The sequence below is a fragment of the Callorhinchus milii genome, unplaced genomic scaffold (genome assembly GCF_018977255.1).
Source record: "Callorhinchus milii isolate IMCB2004 unplaced genomic scaffold, IMCB_Cmil_1.0 Scaffold41, whole genome shotgun sequence".
Lineage (NCBI taxonomy): Eukaryota > Metazoa > Chordata > Chondrichthyes > Chimaeriformes > Callorhinchidae > Callorhinchus > Callorhinchus milii.
In genome coordinates, this window is record NW_024704782.1 from 127713 (window position 1) to 146729 (window position 19017).

The window sequence follows — 19017 nt, forward strand, 5'->3', positions numbered from 1 at the left end:
CTGAAGGCACGGTCAAAGAGAAAAATAATCCTATCGTCTCTCGCCTCTCCTGATAACTGAAGTCCCTCATTCCTGGTTTCATCCTGGTCAATCTCCTTTGCACCCTCTCCAATGCCTTGACATCCTTCCTAAAATATTGTGCCCAGAACTGAACACAGCCTCTCGCTGAGGCCTAAACAGTGCTTTATATAAAGGTTCATCATAAGTTCCTGACTTTTGTATTCTATGCCCCTGTTTATAAAGCCTAGTATCCCGTATGCTTTTTTAAAAAAAACAGCTTTATCTACCTGTCCGGCCTACTTGAAAGATTTATTTATATGAATCCTAGGTGTATGTTACTTCACCCCCTTTAACATCAGCTTATAGTGCCTCTCTTCATTCTTCCTCCCAAAATGAATCACTCTGCATTTCTCCACATTAAACTTCATCTGCCGCATGTCTGCCCATTTTACCAGTCTGTCTATGTCCTTTTGCAGTCTGCTACTATCATCCTCTAGTTTACTACTTTTCCAGCTTAGCATCATCTGCAAACTTGGAAATTATACTCTCTATACCCACGTCCAGGTCATTTATATAGATCAAAAACAGCAGTGGTCCCAATACCGATCCCTGGGGGACACCACTGCACACTGCCCTCCAGTCAGTAAAACAACCGTTCACCACCACTCTCTGCTTTCTGTCTCACAGTCAGTTCTGTATCCTTGCTGCCACTGTCCCGTGGGCTTCTATTTTTCTTACAAGTCTATGCCCTGGCACCTCCCTACCTCTCCGACCTGCTTATCCCCAACCCACTGCCTCTGCTCGACTGGCTCCAGGCTCCTACATGTCCCTCGTGGCCTCCGTTCCACCATTGATGATCGTGCTTTCAACCACTGCACCACACTCTTCCTCTATCCCTCCGCCTTCTCCATCTTCAGATCATGCCTGAAGAACTTCCTCTTCGATTATGCCTACGGTCACCTCCCCACTCTCCCCAGCGTTGTGCTCTACCACTGTCAAGCGCTCTGGGACGCTACCCAGCCTGAAGGGCACTGTTTAACTGTGCAAGTTGTTGTTTATATAGCTCCCTCAATATGGTTAGCATTTTGCTGAAGACACTGTGAACAGTTTCTCTCTGCAACAGTCTGCTTATTTTTTAAAAAAAGCTACTTACCCATTTCCTGAATTTTCTTCTTTTTCTTTTCTCGAAACACAGTGTCCGACTCTTTGCTATTCTCACTTAAAACCACTTGAGTAATAAAAAGTTTATGTTTTTTAGTAATAATGACATTATAATTATAATATTTGCATTTGATATTGCACCTTATCACGTCTTATCTTCGAGAAGTCTCAAAGCGCTTCACAAATATACTGTAAATTGAATTGACTGCGTGTCTTGTGGGCAAATCGCAGCAGCCAATTGAGCACAAGTGTCTCATAAACAGGGGTGGATTAAGTGACCACANTTTTTTTGGTAACAGAAAGCTTATAGGGAAAGGATCTTGTAGGGCGCTATATCAATGCAAGATGTTGGACTTCGCTGGAGATTGAACTGGCACAAACAAAGCCCAATCAATACAACCACTTATATTTACATAGCGCCCTTCACACGAAGTAGCATCTCACTGAAGACATTGCGAATAGTTTCCCTCTATGACAAAACACATGACATTTACGCAGCGCCTTTCACGTCAGGCGCTGGATAGTTAGATATTTAGACCCGAGTTGGGGGTTGGGTTCAGGAGGGCAGGGATGGTGGGGATAGGAGGGCGGCAAAGGCGCGGTCGAAGAGGAGGGTCTCAGACGTGCCTTGAAGGAGGCAAGGGAGAGGGCAAGGTGGAGGAACCGTGGGATGGGGTTCCCGAGGGTAGAGGCAGAGAGGCTGAAAGCCTGACCGTCGATGGTGGAGTGGGCCAGGTGGGGAACGTGGAGCAAGCAGGAGCCTGCTGAGCGGAGGGAGTGGACAGGTTGGAGTTTGCAGGTCACAGAGGTAGGAAGGAGCAAGGCTGTGAAGTATGCTGTAATACTCAGCATGTAGTATACACGGGGCCACTGAATGGAGGGCATTATTGGAGGGTGCCTGATGCCCGTGAAGAGTGAGAGTGAGTTCAGAGCTTCTCAGTTAAGCACTCCCAGTGGTTGAATCTTAGTTAAGCTCTGGGTATACACTGCTTTCTCTGCCCAGTGGCTGAGGCTGGCTATGCACCCTCTCCAGTCACAGCACCAATGAGGAGCTTATATCTTTGGTGACAAAATAATGGTTAATAAAACCAAATCATGAAAAGTACTTTTTTTTTAAAAAAGAAGCTACCTACCTATTTCCTGAATTTTCTTCTTTTTCTTTTCTCGAAACACAGTGTCCGACTCTTTGCTATTCTCACTTAAAACCACTTGAGTAATAAAAAGTTTGTTTTTTAGTAATAATGACATTATAATTATAATATTTGCATTTGATATTGCACCTTATCACGTCTTATCTTCGAGAAGTCTCAAAGCGCTTCACAAATATACTGTAAATTGAATTGACTGCGTGTCTTGTGGGCAAATCGCAGCAGCCAATTGAGCACAAGTGTCTCACAAACAGGGGTGGATTAAGTGACCACATTTTTTTTGGTAACAGAAAGCTTATAGGGAAAGGATCTTGTAGGGCGCTATATCAATGCAAGATGTTGGACTTCTCTGGAGATTGAACTGGCACAAACAAAGCCCAATCAATACAACCACTTATATTTACATAGCGCCCTTCACACGAAGTAGCATCTCACTGAAGACATTGCGAATAGTTTCCCTCTATGACAAAACACATGACATTTACGCAGCGCCTTTCACGTCAGGCGCTGGATAGTTAGATATTTAGACCCGAGTTGGGGGTTGGGTTCAGGAGGGCAGGGATGGTGGGGATAGGAGGGCGGCAAAGGCGCGGTCGAAGAGGAGGGTCTCAGACGTGCCTTGAAGGAGGCAAGGGAGAGGGCAAGGTGGAGGAACCGTGGGATGGGGTTCCCGAGGGTAGAGGCAGAGAGGCTGAAAGCCTGACCGTCGATGGTGGAGTGGGCCAGGTGGGGAACGTGGAGCAAGCAGGAGCCTGCTGAGCGGAGGGAGTGGACAGGTTGGAGTTTGCAGGTCACAGAGGTAGGAAGGAGCAAGGCTGTGAAATATGCTGTAATACTCAGCATGTAGTATACACGGGGCCACTGAATGGAGGGCATTATTGGAGGGTGCCTGATGCCCGTGAAGAGTGAGAGTGAGTTCAGAGCTTCTCAGTTAAGCACTCCCAGTGGTTGAATCTTAGTTAAGCTCTGGGTATACACTGCTTTCTCTGCCCAGTGGCTGAGGCTGGCTATGCACCCTCTCCAGTCACAGCACCAATGAGAAGCTTATATCTTTGGTGACAAAATAATGGTTAATAAAACCAAATCATGAAAAGTACTTTTTTTTTAAAAAGAAGCTACCTACCTATTTCCTGAATTTTCTTCTTTTTCTTTTCTCGAAACACAGTGTCCGACTCTTTGCTATTCTCACTTAAAACCACTTGAGTAATAAAAAGTTTGTTTTTTAGTAATAATGACATTATAATTATAATATTTGCATTTGATATTGCACCTTATCACGTCTTATCTTCGAGAAGTCTCAAAGCGCTTCACAAATATACTGTAAATTGAATTGACTGCGTGTCTTGTGGGCAAATCGCAGCAGCCAATTGAGCACAAGTGTCTCACAAACAGGGGTGGATTAAGTGACCACTTTTTTTTGGTAACAGAAAGCTTATAGGGAAAGGATCTTGTAGAGTGCTATATCAATGCAAGATGTTGGACTTCGCTGGAGATTGAACTGGCACAAACAAAGCCCAATCAATACAACCACTTATATTTACATAGCGCCCTTCACACGAAGTAGCATCTCACTGAAGACATTGTGAATAGTTTCCCTCTATGACAAAACACATGACATTTATGCAGTGCCTTTCACGTCAGGCGCTGGACAGTTAGATATTTAGACCCGAGTTGGGGGTTGGGTTCAGGAGGGCAGGGATGGTGGGGATAGGAGGGCGGCAAAGGCGCGGTCGAAGAGGAGGGTATCAGATGTGCCTTGAAGGAGGCAAGGGAGAGGGCAAGGTGGAGGAACCGTGGGATGGGGTTCCAGAGGGTGGAGGCAGAGAGGCTGAAACCCTGGTCCACGCCTTTGTCACCTCAAGGCTGGACTATGGGAACTCTCTCCTCGTCGGCCTTCCCGGCCCTCCCTCCACACTGCAGGTCATTCAGAACTCTGCAGCTCGTGTACTGTCCCGCACCAGGCTTCGCAACCACATCACTCCCACCCTCGCTCGCCTCCACTGGCTCCCCATCCCCCAGAGGATTGATTTCAAGATCCTCATCCTCACCTCCAAGGCCATTCACGGCCTCGCTCCCTCCTACCTCTCCAACCTACTATCCCCTACCTACCTGCCCGTACCCTCCGTTCCTCTGGCTCTGGTCTGCTCCACGTCCCCCGCCCCAACCGCCCTACCATCGGTGGTCGGGCCTTCAGCCTCTCAGCCCCCAGGCTCTGGAACTCCATCCCCCAGTGCCTTCGCCGCTTCCTCCCTTTCCTCCTTCAAGGCCGGTCTCAAAACCTTTCTCTTTGACCGTGCCTTCAGCTCCCTCTCGACTCTCTTCCCCCTCCTCGCTCCCTCCCTTCCCTCCCCTCACCCTGACCATTTCCCCCTCCTTGCTCCCTCCCTTCCCTCACCCTGACCATTTCCCCCCTCCTCGCCCCCTCCTCGCTCCCTCCCTCCCCTCACCCTGACCATTTCCCCCTTCCTCGCTCCGCTCCCTTCCTCCCCTCACCCTGACCATTTTCCCCCTGCTCGGGTCATGACCCAACTGTGCAGCGCCTTGGGACGTCCTCCTGACGTGAAAGGCGCTTTATAAATGGAATCTTGCTGTTGTTGTTGTTGTTGTTGAAAGCCTGACCGTCGATGGTGGAGTGGGCCAGGTGGGGAACGTGGAGCAAGCAGGAGCCTGCTGAGCGGAGGGAGTGGACAGGTTGGAGTTTGCAGGTCACAGAGGTAGGAAGGAGCAAGGCTGTGAAATATGCTGTAATACTCAGCATGTAGTATACACGGGGCCACTGAATGGAGGGCATTATTGGAGGGTGCCTGATGCCCGTGAAGAGTGAGAGTGAGTTCAGAGCTTCTCAGTTAAGCACTCCCAGTGGTTGAATCTTAGTTAAGCTCTGGGTATACACTGCTTTCTCTGCCCAGTGGCTGAGGCTGGCTATGCACCCTCTCCAGTCACAGCACCAATGAGAAGCTTATATCTTTGGTGACAAAATAATGGTTAATAAAACCAAATCATGAAAAGTACTTTTTTTATTTAAAAAAAGCTACCTACCCAATTCCTGAATTTTCCTCTTTCCTCTAAGCACAGAGTCCGATTCCTCGCTTTTCTCATTTCCTCCTATCTTTGGACCCCCAGAAAATCCTGGAAAAGGACAGCACATGATTTACAGAAAGATCCTGGAAAAAATGGAAGTGCCAAGGCAGCCCTGGGCGCCAATTGGAGGCTCAGATATTCCCCAGTAATGCTAATAATCCCCAGGAATGCTAATAAATAACCATAAGTCCTACCCTTGTCTTCAGCCTGTGTGTACTTTCTCTTTGCTAGGGGCTGGCTGGATGCTTCATCCTGTGTGTGGAGTTTCTTTGCTGGGTTCTGGCTGCAGACTTTGTGAAGAACTGGGGTGAAGATCCGCTTTATTTCTATATTTTTGCCTTTCCCCTCCTTCCCAATTTTCCGGAAGGCCTGCTTTGCATCTTTCACGGTTTTGAATTTAACAAATGCAAACCTGCCAAAGAAAGTGAATATTCAATATATACTGAATTTATAACTGAATAATAACAACAAGATTCCATTTATAGAGCGCCTTTCACGTAGGGAGGACGTCCCAAGGCGCTGTACAGTTGGGTCAGGACCCGAGCATGGGGGGAAATGGTGAGGGGAGGGAAGGGAGGGAGCGAGGAGGGGGTAGAGAGTCGAGAGGGGAGCCGAAGGCTCGGTCAAAGAAAAAGAGAATAAGAGAACAGGTTCTCTTCTCCTCCTCCCTCCTCTTTGAAATCACATTAAATACAAAATATCGCTGGAAAGCAAGACCGCAGAGACATACCTATTGCTCTTTTTGGGATGGGTTTTTATCTTAACATTAATGGCATTCGTAAATAAATTCTTCAGGTCCTTTGGGGAACACGTAGCGGAAAAATTTTTGATGTAGAGTATCCTGGCGTCTTTTTCTGCAAAGCAAATAGACAATTAAAGCAACACGTGAGAGATAATGTTGCCTCCTCTGATCGCCACACATATTCTAAGCAAAAGGAACTGAGGGAATAAAATAATCTTTCTGAATGGTTCATTACCAGAGACTAGCTGTACTCACACACAGTAGACACAGCACATTCAAATTATTAATAATAATCCTTGCATTTGATACAGCGCCTTATCAAGTGTTCGAGGTGTCTCAAAGCGCTTCACAGAATATATTGTAAAGTGAATTGACTGTATTTTTGTGGGCTGCAGCCAAATGAGCACAGCAATTACCTTGGTCCAATTCGCCAAGTTTCTCCACTTTGCTGAATCTGACAATTCTCCCCAAGATCTTAAAGCCATCAAACTCCAGCACCTTATTCAGGTCATCCTCAGAGGACAGGTCTACACAGGCAGAGCGTCTGAAAAACAAAATAGCACACGTTCATGAGTCAGTATTTAACTGTCAAAATAGTTAATGCTGAATTTTTGTGGATGAAACGCAGCACCCAATTTGCAAACTGCGGTGACCCAACACAGTTGTAGATTGAGTGACCTAATTGTTATTATTTATTTTTTTGAAGGGACTATTAACCCCGGACAAACAATTCGCCAATCGACTAACAACGTTCCTCCTACTTCTGCCCCATAAACAAAGGCACTGTGTATTTGGAGTAAGGAAATTTGCCTAAGGTATCGCCCTGCGAAAGGGTAAGGAATCAAACCCAGGTCCTCTCGCTTGCAAGGCAAGCGCACTAACCAATATGCTACAGGGATAAAGTAGTCAAATGCCTTGAGGAGAAATTGGCGAGGGATATTTTAAAAATAAAAGTACAATCATTTGTCTTCAACAAGTATTGAAAAACCCCCAAACAAACGATGACACAGTTTGTAACTCAAAGAATAGCCTTGGGTAACCCTGCATCAGGAAGAATGTGAAATATACCTGGAAGGATCCACTGTGACCGTCTGGAAAGGCAGCTGTCTCTTGGATAGAAAAAGCCCGATACGTGTCTTCAGTGTATTTGACGTCTTCTTAGAGTTCAGGTTCCGCATATACAGACACCAGGAGGCTGTCACAGGAACAGGTTAGTATCAACAATGGGTGTGCGGCACAAACACAGCAACTTGCCGCTATATAGAGGCCCCTCACACAAGGTAGCGCTCCAGAGCACTCGACAGCAGCAGAGCATAACTCCAAGCCAGGGGAAGGCGAGTGTAAACAAGGTCAAAAAGGAAGGTACGACCTGAAGGTGGGGAAGGATGGGCCAAGGTGGAGGGATGGAGGAACAGAGTTCCAGAGTTTTGTGACGCAGTGGCTGAAAGTGCAGCTATCAATGTGGAGAGGAGGGCCAACAGATTGGGGTCAAAATAATGATGGGATCACTCAATCTTTCAAGATCAATGGAATGAGCATATCCTGGAGGGGAAGGGAAGGATCAGCAAGGCATCGCTGGAGACTGAACTGGCACAGAGGAGACACAAGCAAAGCCCTGTCACTGCAACGACTTGTATTTACATCCCACTCTTCATACGAGGTTGCATCTCACAACATACAGTCACTACACTTTACAGCGTATCCTGTGAAGCGCTTTGAGACCTCTCAATGACATAATAAGGCAGACAAGGATTATTATTACTGTTACTGGAGAGTGCCTGGCACCCATGAGGAGTGGGAAGTAGTTCAGCGTCTCCAGTAAAGCACACTTATTGGTGAGTAAAGTACATTTTTCCCCCAAAAAGGTACTTAATAATAATCCCTCCAAAACAAAAAACAATAATAAATTGGTCATTTTCAATCCACGACTGTTTGTGGGACGCTGCTGTGCGCAATTCGCTGCCGCGTTTCGCCCACAAATATACGGTCAATTCACTTTTCAGTATATTCTGTGAAGCGCTTTGAGACGTCTCGAAGACATGAAAAGCGCTATATCAAATGCGAGGATTATTATTACTTACCTATTTCCTGAATTTTCTTCTTTTTCTTCTGTTCTCGAAACACGGTGTCCAACTCCTTGCTTTCCTCATTTAAAACTGCTTGAATAATAAAGTGCTTATTTTTTAGTGATAATAACATTATTGTGGTAACACAAAGCTCACAGGGAAAGAATCAGCAGGGCCCCCCGGTTATGCATCCAGTGGCTAAGCTCTTAACTATCCCCTGAGCCCTAATTATAATGTAAACCTCACAAAAGTCTGATCCATTAAATCGTACAAGTCATCTATCTGCCCAAGTCCCATCGAATTTCCTATTAAATCCACATAAATTTATCTGCACCAGTCGTACAGCTGGAGTCCTGTAGCTCAGTGGTTAGAGAACTCGCCTCGACCTGGGTTCGATTCCCGGCAGGGCTAAATTTTGGGCAAGTTTCCATACTCCACACACTTCTCTCTGTTTACCTAGCAGTAAGTAGGAAACGGTTGTTAGTCGATTGGCGGATCGCTTTTCTGGAGATAATAATTCCTTAAAAAAACATAAAATACGGTCATTTCAATCCACGACTGTTTGTAGGACACTGCTATGAACAATTAGCTACCGCGAATTATACAGTCAATTCACTTTACAGTATATTCTGTGAAGACGTCTTGAAAATGTGATGATAATAATAATAAAATTATTATAATCATCTAATAATATTATTAACAATTGCATAACTCTTAAGTCTCTACCACAGTTACTGGCTATCCGGTCAAAACTTGTTTCCCGCGCATACCTCATTTAATTCAGAACTCCGCCATCCGGATACTAATCCGCACCAAACTCTGGACCCCCATCACGCAAGTCGTTGCCAGGCTGCAGTGGCTCCCAACTACCGAACAGATCCACTTCAAGATCCTCTCACTCGTTTTCAAATCTTTTTCAAGCCTTCGCACCTCCCTATTGCTCCAACAATGCTTACCCCCACCCCACCACCCGCTGCCTCCGCTCAGCCGTCTCCGACCTCCTGTTCGTCCCTCAAATAGTCGTGGATTGAGTGACCAAATTATTGCTTCCTTCAACGCACATCTCAAGATCCTCCTCTTCGATCGTGTCTTCGCCCTCCGACCCTCCACCCTCCCTTATCCCAACCCCATCCCGCTTGGGTCCAAATCCCTGTCTGTGTGGCACATTGGGACGTCCTCCCACATGAAAGGCACTGTGTAAATGTAATTTTGTATTGAATTATTATTCTTTTTTGTTTGAAGGAATTATTACCCCCAGAAATACGATCCACCAATCGACTAATAAGTGGGCTCCTACTTACTGCTCGGGAAAACAGCAGCATTTGCCATGTGACATTGTCTTAAAAAGTAATTGATAATTCGTTAGTGTTAATACTGTAGTTCGTCGGAAGATGACATTCCTATTAAAACTGTTGTTTTGAAACCTGTTTGGTTGATCCATTGATTGTACATATTTTCTGCACATGAAATACAGTACAGGACAGTATATGGAAAGATTGGGCTACCATAGCTTTATATATGGGTTAAACCTTGCCTTGATGTCACCAGTCAGTTCAGTACTTGTGTATTTGTTGTGTATAAAATCTGACTTATACACAACTTTGCACAAGTCGTATGTAATATGTAATATGACTTAAATAGTAATCCTTGCATTTGATACAGAGCCTCTTTGAGATGTCTCTTCACAGAATATATTATAAAGTGAATTGACATTATATTTACAGCCGAAATGCACAGCCAATTGTGCACAGCAGTGTCCCCAAAACAGTTGTGGATTGAGTGACCAAATTATTGTGGAGCTCTGTAGCTCAGTGGTTAGAGCACTCGCTTTGCAAGTGAGAGACCCGAGTTCAATTCCCGTTAGAGGGCGAAACGTTGGGCAAGTTTCCTTACTCCACACAGAGCCTAATAATAATCCCTCCAAAAACCCCAAACAATAATTAAATTGGTCATTTTCAATCTACGACTGTTTGTGGGACATTGCTGTGCGCAATTGGCTGCCGGGTTCGCCCACAAATATACATTCAATTCACTTTACAGTGTGTTCTGTGAAGCGCTTTGGGACGTCCTCCCGAAGTGAAAAGCGCTATATCAAATGCGAGGATTATTATTATTATTGGGTTATTTTCTTGAGGGATTACTATCAGGCATGTGGCGTAAGGAAACTTGCTCAAGGTTTTGCCCTGCTGGGAATCGAACCCAGGTCTCTCGCTTGTGAGGCTAGCCACTGAGCAACAGATGGTCCCAACTGATACAACTTACTGTAAACCAAGCCCTGGTTTGGAACAAAACCAAATGATGAAAAGTATTCTTTTTTAAAAAAAGCTACCTACCTATTTCCTGAACTTTCTTCTTTTTCTTCTTTTCTCGAACCACGGTGTTCAAATCCTCGCTTTTCTCATTTAAAACCACTTGGATAATAAGTTTTTTTTTAGTAATAATATTAATAATAATAATAATACAAGCATTTAATATAATACCTTATCACGTATTCGAAACTTCTCAAAGCGCTTCACAGAATATAATGTAATATACTGTAAAGTGAAGTGACTGTATATGGCACACAGCAGTGTCCCAGTCGTGAATTGACTGACCAAATGATTTATTTATTTTATTAGTTTTTTTAGAAGGGATTATTACCCCAGAAAAGCGATCCATCAATCGACTAACAAAGCGGGTTTCTACTTACTGCTAGGTAATAATAATAATCTTTGCATTTGATATAGCGCTTTTCACGTCGGGAGGATGCCCCAAAGCGCTTCACAGAATATACTGTAAAGTGAATTGACTGTATATTTATGGTCGAACGCGGCAGCCAATTGCGCACAGCAATGTCCCACAAACAGTCGTGGATTGAAAATGACCAATTTATTATTGTTTTGTTTTGGAGGGATTATTATTAGGCTCTGTGTGGAGTAAGGAAACTTGCCCGAGGTTTCGCCCTCTGCCTGGAATTGAACTCAGGTCTCTCACTTGCAAAGCGAGTGCTCTAACCACTGAGCTACAGGACTCCACGGTCCTCAGGTAAACAGAGGCGTGAGTAAGAAACTTGCCTAAGGTTTTGCCCTGGCTGGGAATTGAACCCAGGTCCTCTCACTTGTAACCACGATGGTACAGGACTCCTGCTTTCTCCCCCCAGTGGCTAAGCCTGGCTATGTACCCCCTCCCAGTAACAGCCCTAAGACTGAGAAGCTTATTCCTTTGATGACGAAATAATGGAAACAAAATTAAATCATGAAAATTACTTTTTTTTGTGAAAAACAGCTACCTACCTATTTCCTGAATTTTCTTCTTTTTCTTCTTTTCTCGAAATACGGTGTCCAACTCCTTGCTTTTCTCATTTAAAACTGCTTGAGTAATAAAAGTGTTTTTTTTTAGTAATAACAACATTGCTTTGGTGACAACACTAAGCTTATCTCTATAAGACCCCACACACTGACAGGCTATTAGACATATTACGTTGGTAATTTAATATTCTATTACTCACCGCAGTCAGCAGTGTCAAGTATTTTGAGATGTCCTTCTGATTGTTCAGGACGTCTCATAGCGCTTCACAGAATACACTGTAAATTGTGGTGACTGTACATTTTGTGGGCGAAACACGGCAGCCAATTGTGCACATCAGTGTCCCACAAACAGTCGTGACTTGAGTGTCCAAATTATTAGTTATATTTTTTGAAGGGATTATTATTACCCCCGGAAAAGCAATCCGCCAATCTACCAACAAAAGGGGATCCTACTTACTTTACTGCTAGGTAAACAGAGGCATGCTGAAATTCAAATGGCTGAGTTATTAATAATAAGGTAACTTTCTGACGTACCTGCTGCAGGGATTTCAAGGTCCTGCTCCTTACACAATTGTAGCACGTTACCCAGCAATAGCTTCCCATCTAACTCCACAGCTCGATTCAGATCCTTTTGCGACAGGAAGGTCACATGGCCTTGTTTTCTGAGAGCAGAAAAGTGCAGAACACAGTCAACAACAAGAAAAGGCTCACAAAAACAATGAAAAGGCTCACAAAAAAACAGCACCTTTCACGTCAGGAGGCCGTCCCAAGGCGCTGGACAGTCTGGGATTTGGACCCAAGTTGGTGGTTGGGATCTGTTCTGTCAGCCTGCCTGTCAGACCTCAGGGGCTGGATGAGCGCAAATTTCCTTCAGCTGAACGTTGACAAGACGGAAGCCATACTCTTTGGCTCTCGTCAATGTCTAAAATCACGATTCTCACCTACTCCACCTACCCGATCTCCCCCTAAAACTCTCCGAACCCGTACGCAACCTCGGCGTCAGGTTCGACCACCAGTTATCCTTCCTCCCCATATCCAGTCCCTCTTCCACCTCCGACGCATCGCCTGTCTCCGCCAATACCTCTCTCCGAAAGCCACTGAAACCCTGGTCCATGACTTTGTCACCTCGCAGCTGGACTATTCAAATGCCCTCCTCGCCGGTCTCCCCTCCCTGACCATCCGTAAAATTCAGATTATTCAAAACTCTGTCGCCCGCATTTTCACCCGCACCAAACTCCGCTCCCCGATCACTCCAGTCTTCCCAACTGCACTGACTGCCTGTCCCAGAGAGGATCGACTTCAAGATCCTCGCCCTTGTCTTCAAATCCCTCCACTCCTCTGCACCCCCGACCTCTCTGACGTCCTCTCTCCTCAAAACAGTACCCGTTGCCTTCGTTCCTCTGGGTCTGGTCTCCTCATTGTCCTCCGAGTCTTCCACTGCACCCTCGGCGGCCATGCGGTCAGCCACTATGCCCTGAGGCTCTGGAACTCCCTTCTCACTGCCTTCCCCTCGCCCCTTCTCTTCCTATTTTCAGGTCTCTGCTGAAGACCTTTCTTTTCAACTGCGCCTTTGGTCACCTTCCTCCCCCTCCCCCTGACTCGGCCCCGGGATCCGTTACTGTGAAGCGCTCTGAGATGCCGTCTGGCGTGGAGGGCGCTATATAAATCCAAGTTGTTGTTTTTGTTGGGATCAGGAGGGGTAGAGGGTGGGGAGGGTGGGGGTAGGAGGGCGACTGAAGGTCGAAAAGGAGAGTCTTGTGACAGATCTTGAAGGAGGCGAGGGAGCGAGTGATGCAGTCAGGGCCTTCAGCCTCTCTGCCACCACCCTTTCTAACTCCATCTAACAGTCCTTCCACGGAGGATCGGGGACGGCGGAGGTCAGGGGCGAGGGAGGTCGGGGGTTTGGGCACAAATGGTCAGATACTGTGTCTGCAGTGAGCAGGTGCTGGCTGAGCGAGCGAGAGAGAGAGAGAGAGAGAGGCGCTGAGCAGCATAAGGTGAGGACCTATGGCTCACTCGTCACATTGAATAATCTGTTTCGGGGCCCCTTCCCCTGGAGTGAGAAGTTATCCAGAATTTACTGTGTGTAAAAAAATAGAAACAGGAGAAGGCCAACGGCTGATCTGTACCTCAAGTCAAATTACCCGCATTTGCCCCATAACCCTTGATACAACAACAACAACAACAACAAGATTCCATTTATAAAGCGCCTTTCACGTCAGGAGGACGTCCCAAGGCGCTGCACAGTTGGGTCATGACCCGAGCAGGGGGGAAATGGTCAGGGTGAGGGGAGGGAAGGGAGGGAGAGAGGAGGGGGGAAATGGTCAGGGTGAGGGGAGGGAAGGGAGGGAGCGAGGAGGGGGAAGAGAGTCGAGAGGGGGGAGCTGAAGGCTCGGTCAAAGAGATACCTCGATCTAACAAACTTCTATCCATGTCGGTCACCATTGAAACCCTAGTAATGCCTGGACTATTGATGCAGGTTGATGAAAGCAGCCATTTGGGGCGTTATTTTGAAACAGGTTGGTTCCAGGTCACACACCTGATGCAAGAGAACAGCAATTTGCATGGTCTTACCTAGATTTCTTGATTTTGATGCCAGTAAGTGACAGGTTTCTTTTCAAAAAGAAATGAATGAGAGCGATCTGGAGCTCGCTGAAGGTCTTTGAAGGATCCAGATTCCGCACAATCAATCGATGTTCTAATGGAGACAAAGAAGACTCAACTAATACAACTCTTCTGTAAGCTTCAGCTATGGGCTAGCTGCTAATTGCCAGAAATGTTTAATGTCAGCAAGAGAATGTCTCGCCTGAAGGTGGTAATTGATGCTCGGAGAATATTTCAAGTGAATTGATTTTGCTCTACTAGTATCTTGTCTCGCATTTCACCCACCAAACATAGTCACTGCACTTTACAAGAATAAATTATATTTTTGCAGCACAATTCACATCAGAAAGACGTCCTAGGACTGGACAATCAAGAGTTTGGGACCCTAGCTGGGAGTTGGGGTCAGGAGAGTGGAGGGCAGTGCGTGTGGAGGTGGGAAGGGGGGTGCAAGGCATGGTCGAAGAGCAAGGTCGGGACTTGAAGGAGACAAGAGAGGGGGTGAGAGAGTGGTTGCGGGATAATAATGGTATCTTATAGGATACTCAATCTCAACAATGTGATAAGGTGCCATATCAAATGCAAGGATTATTATTATAATAAGGTCAGGAGTGGAGTGATTGTGGAGTGAGGAAACTTTGGGGAGTGAGGAAACTTTTTTCCCCCAACGTTTCGCCCTGCCCGGGAATGGAACCAGGTGCTCTCACTTGCGAGGTGAGTGCTCTAACCACTGAGCTATAGGACTGCAAGGGATGATGTGTACGCCCAGACTGTAGCAGGCCATTCAACTGTAGCACGTGCGAATTTAAAGTCCAGTTCAAACCCAATTGAACATACAGCCACTTTCCAGCAGATGCCACTGCACAACTATCAGGAAGAGGAGTGCCGGCTTCTTTTCTCTCTCTCTCTAGGCCATGGTGCATGGACACCAATTATAACACCCCAACCGTCATGTTTACTGAACGGGAGAGTTAAAACCATTTGCTTGCAGGGACAGCATTTCTGCTCCATTACCTGGCTTAGCCGATATTTTCTCACACTCCTCTGTTCCTTCACTTTCCACCTCCTCCAGCTTCTCTTCAGTTTGGTCAGTGAAATGCTTCCTTTTCTTAAGAGCCTTTTGCGGCCTTGCCTGGAAATTGAGATTAGCAACAAAATCAAAACCTGTTCTGGTAGCTAATAAAAAAACATCCTGAAGTCTTTTAATCACTTGGAAAATAAAAACCTAAATGGGGTAGTGGAGCAAAGGGATCTCGGGGTACACATACACAATTCACTAAAAGTAGCAACGCAGGTTAATAATCCATAAAAAACAGGCATTGGTGTTCATTTCTAGAGGGATAGAAATGAAAAGCAGGGAAGTTATGATAAACTTCTACAGAATCTTGCTTAGACCACACTTAGAATACTGTGTGCAGTTCTGGTCCCCACATTGTAGAAGGGATGCCGAGGCACTGGAGAGGGTGCAAAGGAGATTCACAAGGATGATCCCAGAACTGAGAGGTTATACCCATCAGGAAAGGCCTGGACTCATTTCTCTTGAAAAGAGGGTAAGAGGTGACCTGATAGAGGTCTTTAAAATGATGAAAGGTTTTGATAGGGTAGGCATAGGGAAGATATTTCCACTTGTTGGGGATACCAAAACCAGGAGCCATCAATATAAAATAGTCACATACAGATCAAATAGGGAAGTTAGAAGAAATTTCTTTACAGAGTGCGAATGTGGAGCATGCTACCACAAGGAGTTGTAGAGGCGAATAGCATAGATGTATTTAAGTGGAAGCTAAACAGGTACATGAGGGAGAAAGGAATAGGTTATGCTTGAAGGCTTATAATAATCCGTGCATTTGATATAGCGCTTTTCACGTCTTCTAGACATCTCAAAGCACTTCACAGAATATGCAGTAAAGTGAATTGACTGTATATTTGTGGGTGAAAAGCGGCAGCCAATTGTGCACAGCAGCGTCCCACAAACAGTCGTGGTTGAAAATGACCAATTTATTATTGTTTTGTTTTTGGAGGGATTATTATTGGGAGTGTGGAAGAAGGAACAAGGTTTCACGCTGCGTGGAATTGAACCCAGGTGTTTTGCTTGCAAGGCAAGTGGTCTAACCACTGAGCTACAGGACTCCACAAGCTTAGTTAAGGAAGGGCAGGAGGAGACTCATGTGGAGCATAAACACTGGCATATAGTACTTGGGCCGAATGGTCTGTTTCTGTGATGTGTATTCTAACGTATTCTAATACTGGAACCACGGAGATGCATGAATAACATGGGTGATTTGTTTTCAGATGTATTTAAATAGGAAACCAGTTATCTCATAGGAATTTGCTAGGCAAAAGACCAAGGTCCACCTGGTCGCCGTTTACTATCCTGGCAGTTGCTTGACATGTCATGTCCCAAACTATATAATGTATTTGTTCTTGAAACAAAGTACAATTTCTGTTTCCACTGTTTGTCTCCCTAGGGAGCCTGTTCCATACATTTACTACTCATTCACTGAAGTAGTGTTCCCACAAATTTGTTCTGGATTTATCACCCTTCAATCACAGGCCATGTTCTCTGGTTCTACTCTTCAGTACAAGATAAAACAGCTTATCATCGTCCACATTATTCAGAATCTTAAAGACTGTGCGGTTTTATTAACACTTTTACCTCTTCCACATCATCATCTTTCTTCCTCTTTTTATTGACCTTTTGTTTACAGATCTTCACAGGATTTTCATGCTCTTCCACCTTACTGTCCATCTGTGAGTGCACAGTTCCCAGCTGTCCCCTTCCAACTAAAACATACAGAGTGATCAATGCCTGTTCAATAACAACCGCTAATAATAACCAATAATGAAATTGGGGAATATTTTACAGTAATATTAATTGGTAAAAGCATAGACAGGATAATCCTTGCATTTGATATAGCTCCTCGTCACATCTTCGAGACGACTGAGATCGCTTCACAAAATATACTGTAAAGTGAATTGACTGCATATTTTGTGGGTGAAAAGTGGCAGCCAATTGCACACAGCAGTATCCTACAAACAGTCATGGATTGAGTGACCAAATTATCATTCATTCATTTATTTATTTTGAAGCGATTATTACTCCCGGAAAGCGATCTGCCAATCGACTAACAAGGGGGGTCCAACTTAACTAGGTAAACAGAGGAGTGTGTGGGCAGTAAGGAAACTTGCCTAAGGCGAGTGCTCTAACCACTACGCAACAGGACTAGCTGCTCTTCCATCCTGGAGACTAATAACAATAACAGCAACTTGGGTTCATATATAATATTATTATTATATAGCGCCCTCCATGCCGGACAGCGGGTCAGAGTGCTGAATCCTCGCAAACTCATACAAACTGTTATATAATGAATGAATTGTAGGTAGGAAGGAGCGCATCACAAACATCATAAACTGGTCATTGAAGTTAGCAAAAAAAATTCTACTATCATAAACACAAAGACAAAAAAAATCCACACCTCTTTCAGTAGTTTTATCAGGGAATAATAATAATTTGATATAGTGCCTAATGAAATCTTCGAGATGTTTCAAAGCACTTCACAAAATATATTGTGAAGTGTAGTAACTGTGTGCTTTGTGGGTGAAACTTAGCCTCCGGCACTATGGGATCTTGAATGAACTTGGTGTGTGAGGACAGGAATGTTGTGACTGAGCCATAACAATACAGCAATTAAGGTTCATCTTGGCCCTTCTCCCAGAACAGTGTTAGTTGTGGCAGGCACAATATAATCGCTGTTTCCATAGTGCAATGAACTGATTTTGTGCTAAACTCACTAAAGGACTTTACGTGAGAGAGATCTCAAATCTTACTTTTGATACGATCATCACTGCGTTCTACTGCCGTCTCTAGTCTCTCAGAAATGGGAGCATCTACTTTGTGGAGAGACACGGCTTCATTTCTTCCATCCCCTTCGCAGTGGGCAGAGCCCAGGTACTCAGAATCTTCCATCTGGCTGAGGGGTGCTTGAGCCAACATTGCCGAGAGGCGGGCACTCACTGCTTCTGTGGCTGCTTGCTCAATGGAGCGAGCTTTCTTCCTTCTCCTCTGCCTCCTCCTTTTTAAAATTCGACTTAAGAGAACCGTTTGTTTTTCTGGAGACGGAGCCTCGCTAGCTACGGTGGGAAGCTCTTTGCCTTCAGGCACATAATGTGCCTGCTCTTCTGGCTGAATAAAATGCGGTGTTGCCTCGAAGTCTTGACCCTCCACCGCATTTACACCACCGGCAGTATCATCGTGGATTTCTGCTTCAATAGTAGGGGTAGAACCTGCTGAAACATCTCCAGCCTCCAGTGTATTCACAACAATACTGGAAACATTAATTGTGCCTTGAGTTGTCGAGCGAGTTTCTTCGGATTTTAACTCCAAAGCATGCTCTCCATCGGTAATTTGAATCAAAACACTTGTCTGTTCTTTTGTGTTATCTTGAGGACCAAACGCCATCAACTCTTCAGAGGTTTCCAACCCACTAATGGATCCATTATCGGAGGTATGCTCCTCTGGTTTAAAGTCAATTTCAACTTCTAAATTCTTAAATTCAGGAATGTGCACCCTTTCCAGTGGTGAACTTGTAGATTCTCCCTGATCTACTGAACAATGTATTTCAGAGACTGATGTAGACTCCATCCCTGGGCATTCAGCTGCCTGCACGGACACACTGGACTCCTCTTGAGAGTTGGTTATTCCCTGTGCACATGGCTGCTGTAATGCCACAGATGGGCTACAATCAGCTTCAATGCTAGAAAGGTTTGTCATTGTAGTCAACACATTTTCAAGTTGTCTTCCTTCTACTGCAGACCCACAATTGTCTGGTTGATTAATCAGCATCACGCCCGTGAGAACTAGATTAACAGCTCCAGCATTCTGCGCACATTCCTCTTGCACAGCTCCTACATTCGTCACACACTCAGACAGG

At 45.2% G+C, this 19017-nt stretch overlaps 1 protein-coding gene across 12 annotated transcripts in view; it reads right to left on the reverse strand.

The window, feature by feature from the left end:
• Nucleotides 1-19017, reverse strand: part of LOC103190422 (DNA ligase 1) — a 50636-nt gene that overhangs the window by 9903 nt on the left and 21716 nt on the right. For 5 of the 12 annotated variants that reach the window (XM_042345345.1, XM_042345347.1, XM_042345351.1 and 2 more), the window contains 15 exons: nucleotides 16743-16870; nucleotides 15101-15218; nucleotides 14060-14183; nucleotides 12020-12147; nucleotides 11471-11548; nucleotides 10532-10609; nucleotides 8214-8291; nucleotides 7201-7327; nucleotides 6549-6676; nucleotides 6121-6244; nucleotides 5585-5802; nucleotides 5349-5438; nucleotides 3433-3507; nucleotides 2295-2369; nucleotides 1154-1228 (listed from right to left, as the gene is read on the reverse strand). In XM_042345345.1, coding sequence (XP_042201279.1) covers nucleotides 1154-1228; nucleotides 2295-2369; nucleotides 3433-3507; nucleotides 5349-5438; nucleotides 5585-5802; nucleotides 6121-6244; nucleotides 6549-6676; nucleotides 7201-7327; nucleotides 8214-8291; nucleotides 10532-10609; nucleotides 11471-11548; nucleotides 12020-12147; nucleotides 14060-14183; nucleotides 15101-15218; nucleotides 16743-16870 — 1644 coding nt within the window. Of the gene's footprint in view, nucleotides 1-762; nucleotides 873-1153; nucleotides 1229-2294; nucleotides 2370-3432; nucleotides 3508-5348; nucleotides 5439-5584; nucleotides 5803-6120; nucleotides 6245-6548; nucleotides 6677-7200; nucleotides 7328-8213; nucleotides 8292-10531; nucleotides 10610-11470; nucleotides 11549-12019; nucleotides 12148-14059; nucleotides 14184-15100; nucleotides 15219-16742; nucleotides 16871-19017 lie in introns of those variants that run through there. The other 7 variants (XM_042345353.1, XM_042345343.1, XM_042345344.1 and 4 more) reach the window with 7 other exon arrangements.